Source organism: Schistocerca piceifrons, chromosome X (assembly GCF_021461385.2).
Source record: "Schistocerca piceifrons isolate TAMUIC-IGC-003096 chromosome X, iqSchPice1.1, whole genome shotgun sequence".
In the NCBI taxonomy this organism is placed as follows: Eukaryota; Metazoa; Arthropoda; class Insecta; order Orthoptera; family Acrididae; genus Schistocerca; species Schistocerca piceifrons.
In genome coordinates, this window is record NC_060149.1 from 587,230,308 (window position 1) to 587,249,083 (window position 18,776).

Genomic DNA, 18,776 nt, shown 5'->3' on the forward strand with positions numbered 1-18,776 from the left:
TATTTGGAAGTACTTATTAACTCTTTGGTTACATAAATTTTTGGTGACTAAAATTCCACATATTTTTGAAACTACTTATATAACATGTGGGTGGTTAAACCATACTTCATCACCCAGGCATCATCTTGTATATTGAAAAGGAAGGTCTACTACCATGGAACTTGTGATACATGCAAATGAAATGAGTTTCTTTAATGTCTTAACAATTTTACCTCTCTTGAAAATGGCAATTTTTGTTGGTTTTCAAGAGCTTCTATTTCAAAATATATTTAACTTGTAACTGGTTTTTAATAATACTTCTACTCAACTGGATTTCACTGACTGATTTTAGTATGCAGTGGAATAATGATGTAACACATACACCATTAAATACAGTACTGAGAAGATTTTCCTGACTGGAATACTTTTAAATATCATTAGTTATTCCTAGGTTCATGGCTATGTTGTACCTTGGACCATTTTTTCACATTTGGAAAAACCTTACTTTCCAGTAGAAATTTTTGTCATTTCAGGAAAACACTGTAGTCCATTAAAAGTGAATGCAATAATTTTAAATCAAATTAGAAAATATATTAAACTTCCACTGCACAGCAAAGGTATGTTCTAATTTACAACACTGTTCCATAATTATTAAGATACACCATTTCCTATAGCATGTACATTCTGCTCCATTATACCTCATTGACATGCTTTTAGTATATCCTTTGATTTTGACACTGCATAATGGAATTTGCTTTCACATTTTCACTTGGCCTAGTGTACATAATTTCTCCACAGTCCTAATCACACAGTTTTGATAGATTTTTTTATACACAGCCAGAGTTTGAAATCATTGACAATATTCCTCCTGGGCTTTGCAATTTTAATAAATGTAAGCATCTGTCACTTAATATTTTATATACATTTTCCCCATTTAACATAGGATTTAGCCACACTAATCAAAACACAACTCACACTATGTAATATACAGAAACTAAGTGAAACAGTGATGAAAAATTAAAGTAGGAATGAAATTATGGACTACTGCACATGAATAACTTGGATAATATAAGTGAGTTATCTAAGCCATTGAAGAGCATAAACAGATCACGCTAATTCTTGAGAAATAAAATTTTGGTGTGTTGTAGATTCATGCTGAGATGTGGGCAATGAAATGGCATAGCTGAGGCCCGTGCATTTCATAAATGTGACATTACTCGTGGGAATAGAAAGAAGGCAGTGATGACATTTAGTCATGAATCTGTCAAAAGACTAGTAGTATTCAAAAAGTTGGAATTTGAGAAAGTTTGATAGCTTTTAAATTCGCTTGAGCAGCTCTAATGGATAAATAATCAACCTGTAACATGTCTGACTCATTTTCTATATCTGTTCAAGATTTGGTTACTGGGGACCATCATATAACTAGCATAACAACAGCATAGCACTAACAGAAAAAATGAATATTAGAACACATCTAATATTAGGAGACAATGACAGCAGTGAATTCCTGATGAGTAACTTAGCCAAAAATGGACACCTGCATACAGAATTGGAAACGTTAAATCAAGGAACAAATATCACATTTGCTACTCTAACTTCTTCAGTAATTAAGTGTAATTTTTAACCACATCAGACAATGTTACAATATTTTTCTCTTCTTGAACATTATAGTGGGAAACAATTTTAATGTCCCAATAAAATGTTAATGTTCTAGGACATCGTAACATTCAACAAAAGTATAACTGAGGAAAACAATGCACTACCTATAAATGTTTGTGAAGCACTATGAAACATAATTCGTTGTAATGAAAGAAATTAATAATAAGACACACAACAAATGTAGTACAAGAAATCACTGTTTTAATACTCTACAGATTTATTCTCTTTCAACAATAATTTCCAAGGAACTCTGCACATCTATTTATTAGGAAAAATTAAGAAAATTAGATACTTCATTCATTAATATGATTCAGAAATCATCTCCTTTGAAAAGGTATAGTAGAATTTGTTATAGAGCCGTTATTAAAGAAGAATTGATACGAAATCTATAACATTTTGAGTCAGATTTGGGAGATATATGATAGCAACATTGTAACATAAGTTGAAAAATAAATCAAAACACTATTTTTGTGTAATAAATACTGCAACAACAGTTTTAGACGCACCTGAAACTAGTCACCCAGAGGAGAACTTAGTAAGTAGAATGTTGCTGAACTTCACTGAGAATGTTGCTGAACTTTACTAGCTATGAACTGCTCCTAATAATATAACAAATTTTTCTACAAATATCACTGTAATGTAACAGAATGTACATGCAGCAGAAGCATAATAAAACAAGTTAACTGACATTACTTCAATCCCTGGTTGTCCATAGGCCACATATATTCTTGACAAGGATAATTTGTAGCTTAAGGTGAATATGAAACCATAATTGTTCATTAGCTTAGCAATATATAAATTATTTCAAACATGATGTACTAATTATTGAATAGCATAATACTGAATTATTTTCTGCATTTTAAGTTTCTTGGTTCACAGGACAGATAATAAACAGCAAAATAGTATAGCAGGATGTTTAGATTTTTTTATGGACAAATATTATAAGATGAATATTATGGAAAACTTAATACTTACTTTCCTGAAAGAGAGCAATATGTAGAAAACAATGACTTTAAAGTGATACAATGTCCCTGGATGTAGATAAATTCCAAAAACTGGAGAGTGTGGTTCTGAACTAAAACACTTTAAAACAAGGGTTATAACCAGTGAAAGTATAAGAAATGTGTACATATTTGGGTAAATGCAGTAAACTCTGTCTTACAGACAGTCTGTGTAACTGAAGATTAACTACTGCAAGAAACAGGAGACATAAATCTCTATTATCTTCAACAGGAGATTAGATAAACATACAGGTGCTGTTGAAGTTAAGGGAAAGAGCAACTGATACTGTACAGAAATTATGTCCCTGGAGATAAAGATGGAACAACATTAGGACTCTACTAATGCATTAATCTGTGAATGGCACTCATGCACCTTCCTTGTTATACCGACAGAAAATACATGTATAAACATTGTCACTATTAGACTAGAATAGCTGTTATCTTCCACATTGACAATAACCTATAGAATATCCATGAACATGAATAAGGTTGATGGTTAGAAATTTTCTGATAACTAATAATTGTCTTGAATAATTTTAGTGCTGAAGGCACTTTCACTCTAGCAATTTCAACACTACACATAACACACACTGGTTTTGTAACTAAAAGAAAATGCCTTTCTTGCAAGATGCAACCAAAGCTATTTGTCTATTCATCTTTAGTGCAAAGTTAACAACAAAAATAGTTGGTTCTGTTGTCTTACTGAATGTCTTACAAGCATCATAAGCTTGCAATGTGCTGGAGTCTCAGCTTAGCTCTGTAGCGAGATTAATACACTGATTAATTCATATGTTACAGAAACACTTACGGTTCATGGTAATTATGCTCAACGGCAATCAGTGTGCCACAATATGTGTTCATATTTTTTAATCCAAACATGACAGACAAATTGACTGCTTAATTTAGGGAAATTGCTGATATAACAACGAAATTTTAAAATGAATTCAGAAGTTCTACATGTACTACTGTGAAGAAAATTGATAATTATTGAAGTCAGTTTTGAGAGTTTGAAAATTATGAATTGTTTCTGAATAATCAGATGTATCACTTTTGAAGGTTTAATGTTCCAGCAACTTTAAATCTACTGTAACTATATTTGCATGGAGTCTTCCATAATTTTTTATCTGGTTCTTACTAGAAGTATTCTAACTAGAACCTTTTGCTTACTGTTTTTCCCTGTAACACCTCTTACATACAGCATACAGCAAGATTTCATTTAAAATATTTGATATTCTTCTTGGAACATACTGTGGATCTAGAATAATGATGAGCTCCAGCAGATAATTTCATCAGTTTTCTGCAAATGACTGCTAGTGTTTACAGTCTCAGTTGGGGCCACCTATATATCTCTTTCTTTTATTTTCTTCATGCAGAAACGTGCTGTCTGTGCAGAGATCCACAAAGAGATGAACCCACACTACTTCGAATTATAATCATTGAGCTTCTGCTTCAGCATGAATAAGTGGGGAAGCACTGGGATGGATTTTGAAGGTACCAGTACAACAACACTTCTCTTACATTTCAGTAGAGAGAATGTTTGGTGAATCTTCTAAACATTGTGTTTATCTAAAAATTATTTGATGTTATTTACTGATTAGAAAGTGCTACCTTACAACTTTTGCAGACACTGCTTTTACCAACTGAAGTATCTGCACCCTGCTCACAGCTCATTTCTGCTTGATAATACACACACACACACACACACACACACACACACACACACACACACATTGAAAATATGCATTATATTACCTCATAACAAATTGCTAAAAACTGAATACAGAGTTCAGTGAGAAATAAATGTATTGAGAAACTAAGGCAGGTGCATGTGGTTAACAAGTCGCTGGGCTTTCAAAGGATGAATCAGCTACTTTACTACATGCTAAAACCCCCAACATATAAGCCATATGCCACAAGCACCACAATGTTGGGGGGGGGGGGGGGGGAGATGTTAGGCACAAAGAAGTGATAGGTGGGGAGAGGAGAGGATTGCGTCCTCCAGTACGAAGCATTAGTGCACACTGACAAGGTAATTTCATCTCTTAGGTAATAGGTTCAAAATAGCTCTGAGCACTATGGGACTTAACATCTGAAAGGTAATAGGTCAGATACGTATTAATCCTTTTGTTGCAGTAAAAGTGGGGCATCATATATGCTTTTGATCTTTCTTTCTGTTGCGTATATTCAGTATAGCACTTGTAGGACACTGAGGGAATCAGCGTAGATGGAAAATTTCCTTTCTCAATTACGCCACATCTGCTCCAATTCTTCAGAATCACACACATGTCAGCAGTGAATACTGCAAATTTGTTGAGAAGTCAGGTAAGATCACTCAACAACCAAAGGAATCCCCTTCCCTTAACCATCCATACTACAAGTCTGTCTCCATAGCTAACTGGTCTGCTTGTCTGTTATGTGGATGACTCAGATTCAATATTTAGTATCGTCAGGGATTTTTCCTCGGTGAGAGGACTGGAACAGAGTGACCTCAGCCTTTAGATGCCAATTGAGGAGCTGTGCAAGTGAAAAGTAGCAATCCAAGGTCTAGGAAGCCGACAATGGCTGGGAGAGCAGTTTGCTGATCCTGTGCTCCTCTACTCTATCTAAAAAATGCCATTCTCAGAGGATAATGCAATAGAGCAGCCAGTTGGTGTTGAATAAACCATCAGGGACAGTATGCACAGCTGGTTAGTTGGCTATATATGTTACAATAAAACCATGTTTATTTTCTAAAATTTTACAAAAAAAATGAAAATTAAAAATTACAGTTACAGTGCATTCTTTTTTGAATGTAGGAAATAATACAAGAATTCTGGGCCTCTTAAGAAGACAAGGAAGGTTTCTACTCTGCTCTGCACAGAAAATATGAATATTTGCCACACCAGTTGGGAAGCTAATCTTATCGACTCATTATGTCATAGCAATGTAATGCAATCACAGTGAGTGTTTCAGAGGGAAATTCAAAAGTCAGATGAACAAGTGTGTTATGCATAAAACAATACATTTTGCATGATAATTATACTGCTATCAATTGCAAAGAATTTCAAAAATTTTTCAACATCCCTATTACTCCATTTTGATGACTGTACCTGTCACTGTACTGCTATATACAGAGAACTGCTGTGGTGGCTGTACCTGTCATTATAGATGAATCACAAAAATGTTACAGGAAAGTAAAAATATCACTTTAATTTTTGTGAGTTAGTAATCACAAAATTTCATCTGGTAGAGTCTGCACCATGGTTTCAGTATTTTACTAGAGTCAGCAAGAGAAGATCCCTTACAGTCATAATGGGTTTGACATATCTGCTTTGCATGTCTACCTGAACCAATCTCATAATGCAGTTTTTTATGTCTCTATGGCATCGTCTCATTGTTGTCTCAACTCTGTAGAAGACTATTTATTGTTTTCACCTACAGCCATTTGCATTTCATAGTTGAAAGCTGGAAACAGTGCTGCCAGCTGCCAGGGATCTTCTTTCATTGACTCTGCTATAGGGGGCTCTAGATTCTAAGTATGGCCCTGGATGGTACAGACAGTCAATGTAACTTCAACATCAGTTGGGGACACCAAGGTAGTGCTTGCACCCAGCCAATGGATAAGTCAGGGTCATCTCTGCTCATTAATCCACTAGAGGACAGGCTAACATCATATTGACCTAAAGACTGTGGGATGGATGCCTCAGTGGTATGCTGGAACATGTGTGTATTATGATCTAGTGATTTCTAGATGCTGGCTTGGTGTACAGATACAGCAGGCATCAAGTTCACGTTGCTGACCACATCTTTAGGCAGCTTCCTTCCAAGTACTTCTCTGTCTCGCATATGTATGGAGAATGGGAAGTAGTCACTGGAGTGCAGAATGTTAATCACTTCTCACTGAGCCAAGTGTGTGAGGGTAGCAATATTGATCATGGGGAATGACTCCGTAATAGAACTGAAGGGTGAGTACTGCCCTATGTTCAGAATACTTAGGTCTTCTGTCAGTATTTAGTTCTCTATGGATTTACCCAGGAACAAATAGTAGAGCTGCTCCATATCACATTCTGTGCATTAAAACCTCCACATATGAAGAATGGTCACAGGAGCTGTGCGGTAAAATTGCTGAAAGCCTCCTGATCTACTGTTTGATGAGTGGGGCATATTGAAAAAACATATTGTCACCCTATAGTTCCCATACACAGTGGCAGCCTACCTGTAAGTTGGAAGTGAGGGGCTATTCCACTCTCCCCAGTAAGGTATTGTCCTTTCCGTGGAGGCTATGTCCATTTAGAACAGACATCAGAATCCTTAAAATGTATCTCTTGTAGAAACAAGCACAATGGTACTCCCTGTGTTAGAAGTTTTAGTACCTCCAGAATCCTCTGCACTATGGGACCCTTCTTCTCTTTCCCCCTTCTTTCCACTGGGGTGACATCTGGGAGTAGTTGCTGATTTTGGAGTAAATGCCCTTTAGCAACTGTACTTAGAAATACAGGTGTTCATGCTGGCACTATTTAGCTGTGTTTGTGCTGAGGCATCTGCTTTTTGGGTTGGTGTTTTAAGAGCCAAAGCAGATAAGGTATGAAGCAATGAATGTTGGAATTTATATAGCTTTGTAGATCTATTTTGTTTCACTGTATGTAATCTGCTTTGTTGTCTCGAGTTCCTCCATATTCCTTTCTTGGGAACTTTTAGTGCATTCTCTGCTCCAGACCATGTTATCCCCAGAGCAAGAAATTACCTTTGATAAGATGAGCAAATGACTTCATTGTGGACAGCCTTTTATTGATGTTCATCTAATAACCACTTCTGAAGGCCCTATCCATTCCACTCATATGCTCTTTCAAGCCCTTTGCCACCTTTGCCAGGATTACTACTTCATATCTTAACCTCAAAGTTTACTCTTCTCCCTGAATTTTAATACCGTCTCCAAATTTTTCTTTGCTACCTTCAGCATGTCAAAGAGTGTACTTCATTCAGCATTCTCAAAAATCTTATCTACATGTACAAATGCTATAAATGAAGTCTTGCCTTTTCTCTGGCTACCTTCTGAAATAAGTTGTAGGTTGAATATTGTCTTGCATGTTCCTTCATTTCTCTGGAAGCTTAACTGATCTTTACTGAGGCTGGATTCTATCAGTTTTTCCATTCTCCCAAAAATAATTCATGTCGTATTTTGCTACCATGACTTATGAAACAGGTGGTTTGGTAGTATTCACACCCATCATCACCTGCCTTCTTTGGAATAGGTATTATTACATTTTTCTTGAAGTCTGCAAGTGTTTTGCCTGTCACATATATCTTTTACACAAGATGGCATAGTTTTATCATGTCTGACTTCTGAAGGATCCCAATAATTCTGAGGGAACCTCACCTACACCTTGTTTCAGTTTTGTTCTTTTACTGTTCTGTTAGATTCCTCTCAAAGTATACCTCCCATCTTCCTCTGGTATCTTTTCTGTTTCTAAAATATCATCTTAATATTCATTTCTCTTGTATAACCCTTCTATATATTTCTTCCATCTTCTGACTTCCCTTCTTTGCTTAGTACTGGCTTGTCATCCAAGTTCTTGATGTTCATACAGCTGCTTCTCTTTCTACAAATGTTTCTTTAATTTTCCTGTAGGTAGCATCTAGCTTTTCCATCATGGCCCATGAGGACGATAGGCTGTGGTACATACTTCACAGCACATGGCACTGTATGTCTTAAAAGTGCCAGTAGCTGTCTGCAATAGGGAGAAAGTAAGTGTTTCAGATGAGTTTAATAATTCTTGACTGCACGTTTAAATGCATGCAAGCTCTCAATAGCACATAACAAAATTAAGACCTTTAATGGGTACTTTTTCAGTTACATATTGATTTACTATGGACCCTGCATGGAGCTGAGCATCTGCAAAGTATGGTAGACAGGCTGACTAGTGTGATGGTACAAGTTCATTGTGGGGCCCATATTTCTAGTGGCCCACATTTCCCACAGTCATACATGACTGTTTGGCCTCGTGTTTGTCCTCCAACCACACCTGCTTTGTCATTTTGCAGTTGCTGTCAATCAGATTTTTTAGACATCTGTATGTACTTTTTACTATTTGATTTCCTATATTTTTATATTTTCTACTTCTGTCCATTACTTTGAGCATCTTCTTATTGTATTTTTGTCTTCCAATTCAGTCATTTGTCTAACATTCCTCTTGAAACTCTTAACATTCTCTAGTGCTTTCAACTTATCCAGGTCCCATCTCCTTAATTTCCTATCTTTCTGAAATTTTTTTTTGGTTTTAATCAGCAGTTTGTAAGAAATTAATTATGGTCATAGTCCACATTTGCCCCTGAAAATATTTTGTACTTAAAAATGTGGTTTCAAAATCACTGTCTTACCATTATATAGTCTATATGAAACTTTCTGGTGTCTGCAGATCTCTTCAATATATACAAACTTCTTTCATGATTTTTAAACCAACTGCTGGCAATGAATAATTTATGCTCTATGCAAAATACTACCAGCTGGCTCTCTCTTTCATTTCATACATCCAGTCCATGTCCTTCTGCTATTTTTCCTTCTTTTTCTTTTCCTACTACCAAGTTCCAGTCACCCAGCACAAGTAAATTTTTGTCTCCCTTAACTATCTGAACAATTTTTTTTTTATCTCATCGTAAATTCTTTCAGTCTCTACCCCATCTGTAGAGCTAGTTGGCTTATAAACCTTTACTAATGTGGAGAATGTTGTCTTTATGTCTATCTTGGTTCTGATAATTGATTCACTATGCTGCTCATAGTAGTCTACCCACCATCCTATTTTCTTATTCATTATCAGGCCTACTCTTGCATTACCTTACATTTTGTACTGATAACCCTGTACTCACCTGCCCAGAAATCCTTTTCTTCCTTCAACTGCACATCACTATTTTCCACTATTTCTAACTTCTACCTACTCACTAGCCTTTTTAAAATTTCCTAATCTACCTACCCAATTAATGACTAACATTCCAATCCACTGACCTGTAATATGCCAATTTTGTTGTGAATATGACACAACATCCTCCAGTCCCCACCTGGAGATCCAAATGGGGGAGTGTTTCACCTCTGGAATCTTCACCCAATCATTATTAAATCATACAGCAGATACAGGGTGTTTCAAAAATGACCGGTATATTTGAAACGGCAATAAAAACTAAACGAGCAGCGATAGAAATACACCGTTTGTTGCAATATGCTTGGGACAACAGTACATTTTCAGGCAGACAAACTTTCGAAATTACAGAGAAGTACTTGGAAGGAAGCTGCCTAAAGATGTGGTCAGCAACGTGAACTTGATGCCTGCTGTATCTGTACACCAAGCCAGCATCTAGAAATCACTAGATCATAATACACACATGTTCCAGCATACCACTGAGGCATCCATCCCACAGTCTTTAGGTCAATATGATGTTAGCCTGTCCTCTAGTGGATTAATGAGCAGAGATGACCCTGACTTATCCATTGGCTGGGTGCAAACAAACTGCCCAGTTGACCTAGCATCATTATGTAAATAAACCAGTGTAATTTGAAACTTTCTCTCTGCTCATTATTGTTATATGTGTTATCATTTATTATTATACAGTTCTGTCACAGTCTTCTTTTTTTTTAAACATTCTGAACAAATAATATTCACATGTTCCAAATAGAGATATTTACTACAGTCACAGCAGCTGTACGTGGTAGGGGTGTTATTTCTCCTGTCACAGTAGGAACACTGTCCTCTCTATTTGTTAGGATGTTGACTGGGCCTTTGAAAATTTCACAAATCCTTGAAGGAATATTAGGCAGTATGCTACTCATGGCAGCTCAGACTCACACATGTTCTGTAACAAGCTCATAAGACAACTGGTACAGAAAATCTCTTCATGGAGAGCAGCTCTCTGGGTTTTTAACAGCATGAGTCACTAAGGAATTGATACCTCCAACATTCGTTAATGAATAAAATATGACCATAGACCATCAGTGAGTACGTCTTGTACAACTGTAGGCAGCACACATCTTGTCACACATGTCTACAGCTCCTTTTGTCTTGTTATACATGACTATCATTTCTGCTTTGCCTGTCTCTTCATAAACTCATCATGGTGTAGACTGGATACCAGTACAACATTTTTGTCTTTCTTAGGAACATATGATACAAGATGTAAGATCCTCTAAAGGCAAACATATTTGCACCCATGTGACATTTACTTGGCTTTGTGAATTCAAGTGGCAATTCCTTTTTGTTTTATCGTATGGTTCCTAACAAAGTTAGCTGAAAGTCATTTTTATTGCTTCAGCCAACTGATGACTGGTAAACCAATTATCCACTGTGATATTCCTGCCAGTTCTTTTGATGGAGCTACACAGTCTATGACCTACAGCAGCTGGAGTGTTATTTACATAATATGTTATTTACATAATATGGCCCCTCTGGTTGTGTTCAGTCATACACTTCCAAATCAATAGTATAATACATCCTGGTATTAAAAAGAACAAATATTTTTTAATCCATATTTGTTCGTCTTGCTGGGTATATCCTGTCTAAAATTACAATTGCCTCCAAATGCCACTAACTTCCATCATTTGTGAGGTATTCAAAGGGAGTATGCTGTTTTGCAATTCTGGAAAAACATGTCAAAAAGTTTCTTGTTGGAGCTAACTTGTCATATTTCAGTCTTTCTTCCCTTGTGAACTTGTCATCAAATCACAGATATCTTAGAAGGAAGTGAAATCTACACAGGGACACGGTGGGCCTAAAAATTTCTACCACTGTACCATCAGTCTTTCATAGATTGCCTGCCTTTAGATGGTTAGCATTCAACATTCCAGCCAAATACAGTAAACCTATTAGAGCTTGAATTTCACTTGGAGTCATAGTGTTACAGTCACAGTGTCTGGAAAATTTACTTCTCTAGAACTCAATAAACAGGTTCATGTTTTCTTCTATTGCGCTGATAATATTAACAGTAAAAAAGAGCCTCCAAATTTCAGTTGGTGTTTGCAGACCTTTTGCGGTAGGCTTTGCATTTTGGGATAGAAGATGGATTATTGTATTTCTGGAGATGGTTCTAGCATTTTTTGAATGTACATTGTAAGGTAACGAAGTATAATATGAAGCTCTTCCAAGTAGTTCATAATTTAAATTTAAATTACAGCAGTAGAAATAATATGTTGGGCTGGTGTACTTCAATCAAAACGTTTCATAGTAGAATTAAGTTATAAAGATGTTTAGAACAACTGCAAAGTAAGTTCTTATTTTATTAAGAAGATACCATTCAGTTTTGATCTTTGTAGTTCCAGACAAGTATTTGTATGTCTCATATTTCATGCAAAGATGTCATTAAATGAAGGGAGAGGCATGAAACTGTGCCAAAACATGGAGTGATTTCCAATTATGTAATCTGATAGCACGTCATAAATTAGTTCTGATTTTAATTTTCCATGCTAAAGAATAAAATTATGTATTAAATGCAGAGTGAAAACAGTGTAGTGCAAAATGGCATGAAAATACTTGTATTGTGTTTTGATGAGTGTTTTAGTTTCATTGCATAGTTTTTTTTTTATTGCAAGGAATTAAAAAATTGTGTGGTGATAAATGTGTCTAAAATTATATAATGTATTGAGGTTTAGTATTTAAATCTTATAAAAATTGTAAACAAATTGTGGCCATGTTTAGGAATTATTTTGATTAATGTAGTGTCACGTGACCCTACTCAGGACTGGGGATATGAGCGGGGAAAAAAACAGGTCTTTGGTTCATTATCTGTTGTGGTGGTAAGTTCGGAGCAGCAAAGTACCGCGAGTATAAGCATGGATGCGCGTGATATAGACAATTGTGTATTCAATTCACTGCTGTTCAAAGGCTAGCCAATATGACTCAGTATTAGGGGCACAAATGCAACCATTCACTACCAACTCCCTTTGCAGATGAGCCACATGAAAAATAGGTAGTGAACGAGCCCAAGTACAGTTGCAATTGAGGGCTCATCTGGGATAGGACTTTCTTCTCTATTCCATAATATTTCGGAATCGTGTGTCCGTCTGATGTTTACGTTTTTGAACAGTCAGTGTGGGGGCTCTGAGCTAAATCAGTGCATAAGCAGTAGCGGTGTGTTTGTGCTGGACAAATTACGTGCTGCCCCTTGGTTTACACAGCCTGCTGACCATGCACTACCACAGGCACCAATCACACGCAATCTTCCGTGCCGGGTCCACGTGTTGCCGCGGGTAAAACCATCATCCGTGCCGTGTCCATGCATTGCTGCGTGTAAAGCAGTCAACAAAGCTGTATCCACGTGCTGCCAAGGATCAATGCCATCATCCGTGCCACCAACCAACACATCTACATGCTGCCAGGGGCCACGCCACGTTTTCTCACTCCTGATCGAGTTTGCTGTACATCCACGGCACCGACTACAATTCATTGTGTAGCTGTGCTGCCGCTGCTGACTGCAGACTTAGCGTCACATGAGGATATAAAAGATGAGTACAGCCAGCAGCTATATTGCAAAATTGTGCTCTTCCATTAGCCATGGCCAATGAGGTGCATGAATCTCAAAGTGAAGGCGAATCTGTGGATGTTAGGAGTAACTACAGTAGCCCTAGCATGCCAAAATAAATAGGCTGGATACCAGGAAGTGACCTGAGTGCATTTTTTGTAAAACTTACTAGTACATTAGGAGAAATAGATTCAAAAATAGGGAATAAAACATCTGAAATAGTTGGAGAAATGGATTCAAAAATAGGGGATGTGGAATTGAGGCTTAGTGGTAAAATAAAGACAGTGAGTGAAAAATTTGATCAGCTAGATCTCAAATTCACTCAAATTACAGATAAAGTCAAAAAAATAGTTAAAATTGTTGAGGGAATTATTGAGAGAGTTGATGAGGTTGAAAAAGGACTAGTAGCCAAGGTGGACACTGTGCAAAGTAATCTTGTGGGGTAGATTCAGGCACAGGAAGAGAAATGCACATTATTTCAGAAACAAACAGAGGCAGACATTGAATCTATCAAGATAGGAGTGCTGGACTGCCATAAGGGGATTAATGACAATAAGGAAATGGAAGGGGAAATAAATGTCTTGAGGGAAACAGTTAATACTGTAGCAGCAGGGAATGGAAATCTGTTGTTGGGATATCCTATGGGGCATGGATTTCAATCAAAAACCTTTTAGTGGAGAGAATAAATACCATGCAGTTGACTTTTTAGCTGCGTGTAAAGACAACTTTGTGACAAGGATGAGTGAGCAGGCAAAAATTAAATATGTTAAGAGGTAGTTGGAAGGGGGAGCTCAAACATTGGCAAACCAAAATGATAAGAAATTTTGTGATTTTAAAACCTTTGAAAACCTGTTCTTGAACAAATGCTGGGGGCAGGCAAAACAAGATTGCAAAACGATTTTTTGAATGGACCTAGTTACAAGAGTGGAAAGGAAAGTATAAGAGAGTTCTGTGATAGAGAACTGAATAAATTAAATCATCTGGGTGGGCCACTGGGTGTATTAACAAAAATATCAACACTAAAGAGAAGATTACCAGAGCATCTGCAATGGGATTTGATTCACTGTGCAACAGATTCAGTGGAAAAATTTCTTAATTATGTGGATAATATGGATAAGGCATTATGTTACAGACCTAAATACATGGAACAGGGAGAGTGGAAGGTATCATGAAAGGGGAAACAGTATTAATTATGAGTACAGTAATAATCAGAACAGATGGAGAGAGGATAGAAGTGATCATAATAATCAGGATAGAGATTGGAGAAGCAGGTCACATAGATAGAAATTTGTGGGGGGGGGGGGGGGAGGGGGGGGGGAGAGAACTTTGAGCAGAGGAGGAGTGATAGAGAAGGTTTGAGAATAGAGGGAATGCCTGATACAAATGGACAGGGTAGGCAATCAAAAAACTAATTGATGCCTCACATAAGGTCCGCAGGGGGGCTGGTAATTTTGTGAACAGGGCCAGACAAGGACATGATGGGATGAATAATAAAGTCAGTAAGGAAAATAGGGAAATTTGAATGTGTCATACGGATGCTGCCTTAGGAAATGAGAATCTGTGGGGAGGTTTTAACAATTACAGAAAAAGAGATAAAAGGTATGACAGGAAAAAATGGAACAAGGCTAATATCAGCAATGAATAGTATGAATTTAACATTGATGACATGATTAAGAGGGAAGAGAAATTACAAGCAGAAGAGGACAATATTGCCTTGTGTGCAGCAAAATTCAGAGATGGAAGTAGTTTCATCAAAAGGGGAAACAGAAGTGGATATGGAATTAAGGGGCAATGTTCACAGTAGTAATGGATGTGATGAATGGGTAGAGATGTCTATCAGAAATAGTATGGAGAATTATGGTAAAGGTGAGAGAGGATTATACAGTGTGATGTAAAGGTTAATATGAGTGGAGTATTTGACAATGTGGAAAATGCTGGTAGATTACCTACTGATAGTGTTACTGTGCTTATGTGTGCAGGTGATGACTGTGGTAGTGATAATGAGTTCAATGCGGATATGGAAATATGTAATATGGAGAATGTTGCTGTAGGTTGCCCTGAAGATAAAATTGAAACCTTCGTTTTCTTAACTGATGAGGTGGGGGAAGTTTATGCAAAGATCTGGGATAAAGCATATAAGGATTTCAGTGTATCACCCTGTGGAACACCCAGCTGCAAGGTATATGAGGGAGCTGGGTAGGCTATGTAGGACATATTGCAGTAAAAAGCATAGCACGTGGGCAGAATATATAACTGTGTTTGAGGGTCATATGAACACAGTGAAGAGTTGTGCGACAAGATTCTCACCCTATGAGCTCATGAAAGATATCAAGTCAGACAATCTAATAGCAGAACACATATTTTCCTCCATCTCAAGGCTTGACGAGTCAAGAGAAGATGCAGCTGGCCAGACAGCAAATGTTAAAGAAAGGACATGAGACACAGAGGAGGCATGGAGAAAGGTATAAGACAACCAAGTTCAAGGAGGGAGATAAGGTGCTGGTGAGGAACAAGAAAAAAAATCGAGTGACGTTGATGACGAAATCAAAAAGTTACTTGAATTATACTATGGGCCCTTCAAGATAACTGGTTGTCCACACCCTAATGCTCATAGCTTGTTACATCCAGTGTCCAGAAAGCCATTTGGACTGAGAAATGTAACTGAGGGTAAGGAAGTGAGAGATTTCCATGTACACTATTGTGTCTAGTTAAGAAATTTTAGGATGTAATGGCTATTATAGGCAGCTATAAACATTATTGGGGGCTATGTATTTGTGTATGTATAATTGGAGATTATTTGTGTTTCTGTGTGTGTTGCAAAGCTATTGTTTGGAGGTCAACAAACTTCATTATACTGTATGTATTTGCATTAAATGAATCTGTTGTCCAATGAATTTGCACAACTGGTGTGGGATGATAGAAGCATTGTTGGAAATAAGTGTGGAGAATATAAAAGCAGGGAGGAATCTGCAAATAGTTTGTTTGCAAATAGTTGAGATTTTATAAAAAAATTCTAATGTATCTGTGGCACCTGGAGTTGATACTGGTGCATGGGGGTTGGATTGTTGCTGGGATAGTCATGTAGGGCACTTACTAAATATGCAAACTGTAGAGGCATATGGGAAATAATTAACTTGCTTATTATAAGATGTTAATGAGGGAAGTAATGGAAATAACACTCATGGCTAAGTGGATGCACGTAAAAGTTTTATGACCTTAGTAAGTTTATTTGCCATTTATGATTGAATCTAATTGTCCATCGAAATGGCAGAAAAGAATGGATTTCAAGATATTGCCAAATATTATGTGAAAAATGATATACAAATTCATGAAAAAATTTGGAGTTTATTTATGTACAGTGATATAGCTGTATGGGTGCTTAAAAATATAAGAATATGCATCTGGGAATAAATTCTCTTGGTGTGGTGGGTACAAATATGTCGGAGCTCCTGATTTGGGAACATTTGAGGGTTGAAATAGAATATATTTAATTATGCCATGTTTGTGTTCGATTTGTGTGCATGTTCATCATTTGTATAAACCTCAATAAGAGCTGATCAGTGAACACAGGATGTTCCTGGGAGGGTTTGGAGAGACTGACTCCTGGGAAATGTGAGTGTGCATGTCTAGGCAAGATTTATGAGGATTTGATTAAATTTTGATAGGATGGCTTGGCTAACGAGAGGAAGCTCTGTACTGCTGGCTGACAAGTCTGGAAAGCCTGCATTCCAATGCATAAAGCTGTGAACACAAGGATTTGGTTGCAACCACCCCATGCAATTACAGAAACAACTGTGTAAAAAGTGAAAGTGTTAATGTGCAGTTAAGTATGCAACCAACATATAGACTAACATGGGCATTTATATAATATAAATTTCTCTGCATTTTGCCATCCCAATCAGACTCAATTTGAGACTATCTAATAGTATATTTAAGTTGGATACATTGTCGGATAATGTTCGTATGTTTTCTGATAACAGTATTCACACTGATTAATTCACCACTATAACACTGTTCTACATGTTTTGGTGCCATTATAGTTATGATTAAAATGTTTTGATACATATAAAGTAATATGGGTTGGCTGTGTTTGGTGCTACTTCATGTTGCCATTACTAAGGTAAAGTCTCCATGAAATAGGGGTATGTAAGGTAACGGGGGATAATATGGAGCTCTTCCAAGTAGTTCGTAATTTAAATTTAAAGCACAGCAGTAGAAATAATATGTTGGGCTGGTGTAGTTCAATCAAAACGTTTCATAGTACAATTAAGTTATAAAGATGTTTAGAACAACTGCAAAGTATGTCATTATTTTATTATGAAGACACCATTCATTTTCAATCTTTGTAGTTCCAGACAAGTATTTGTATGTCTCATATTTCATGCAAAGATGTCATTAAATGAAGGGAGGGGGGTGAAACTGTGCCAAAACATGGAGTTATTTCTAATTATGTAATCTGATAGCACGTCATAAATTAGTTCTGATTTTAATTTGTGTGCTTAAGAATAAAATTATGTATTAAATGCAAAGTGAAAGTAGTGTAATGCAAAATGGACATGAAAATACTTGTTTTGTGTTTTGATGAGCGATGTAGTTCCATTGCATGGTGTGTTTTTTTTTTTTTTTTTTTTTGCAACGAATTAAAAAATTATGTGGTGATAAATGTGTATAAAATTATACAATGTATTTAGGTTTAAGTATTTAATCTTATAAAGATTGTAAACAAATTGTGGCCATGTTTAGGAATTATTGTGATTAATGTGTCGTCACGTGACCCTACTCAGGACTGGGGATATGAGCCGGGGGAAAAAAAAAATGTCTTTGGTCCATTGTCCATTGTGGTGGTAAGTTCAGAGCAGCAAAGTACCGTGAGTATAAGCATGGCTGCCAGTGTACATGAATAAACTGTGAAGGAACAACGTGAAAGTGTGTAGGTGCGAGACAATAAACCATGTGTACGAATTGCACCGATTATTACTTATCCAGATCGGATTTATTTGTGTACTTTAATATGCATGGCCACAAAGTTAGAAGGGTTTTTTTTTTTTTAATAAATGTTTCATTCTGAACTTGTATAGTGCACCTCATTTTGCGCAAGCCTGTGGTATAGACAATTGTGTATTCAATTCACTGCTGTTCAAAGGCTAGCCAATATGACCCAGTATTAGGGGTGCAAATGCAACTGTTCACTACCAACCCCCTTTGCAGATGTGCCACGTGAAAAATAGGTAGTGAAAGAGCCCGAGTACAGTTGCAACATGTTTGTTTCATTTCATAACCTGATCTTTTCCAATATACAGGGGACCGTCTGTGATATTGTCAATAGCATCTTCAACATTAGATATCTCTTGTTCTGTATCAGAATTTTCAGGTCACTCTTCTACCTCATCTATAGTTTCTTCACATTCATCATCATAGTCACCTTCATTATCACTCTCTGCCAACACCTCTGCAAGCAACTTTCTAATTCTTTCTTTCTGCAAAAAATATATAAATAAAATAGTTAACTAACATGATCCTAACAAACCAATGTAATTAATGGAAGGTAACACTATAATAATAAGAAACCGTTTGAGAATTAACAGTAATGTATCAGTAATGGTTTCCCTTTTACTCCTAAAGCCAGCATCGCAAATTATACAGAAAACTGTTGCTCGC

General features: G+C 36.6%; 1 protein-coding gene across 1 annotated transcript in view; it reads right to left on the bottom strand.

The window, feature by feature from the left end:
* LOC124722537 overlaps positions 1 to 18,776 on the bottom strand; it is a 99,857-nt gene that overhangs the window by 76,061 nt on the left and 5,020 nt on the right. Inside the window, exon 2 of the mRNA XM_047247683.1 lies at positions 18,503 to 18,595. Coding sequence (XP_047103639.1) covers positions 18,503 to 18,595 — 93 coding nt within the window. The remainder of the gene's footprint in view (positions 1 to 18,502; positions 18,596 to 18,776) is intronic.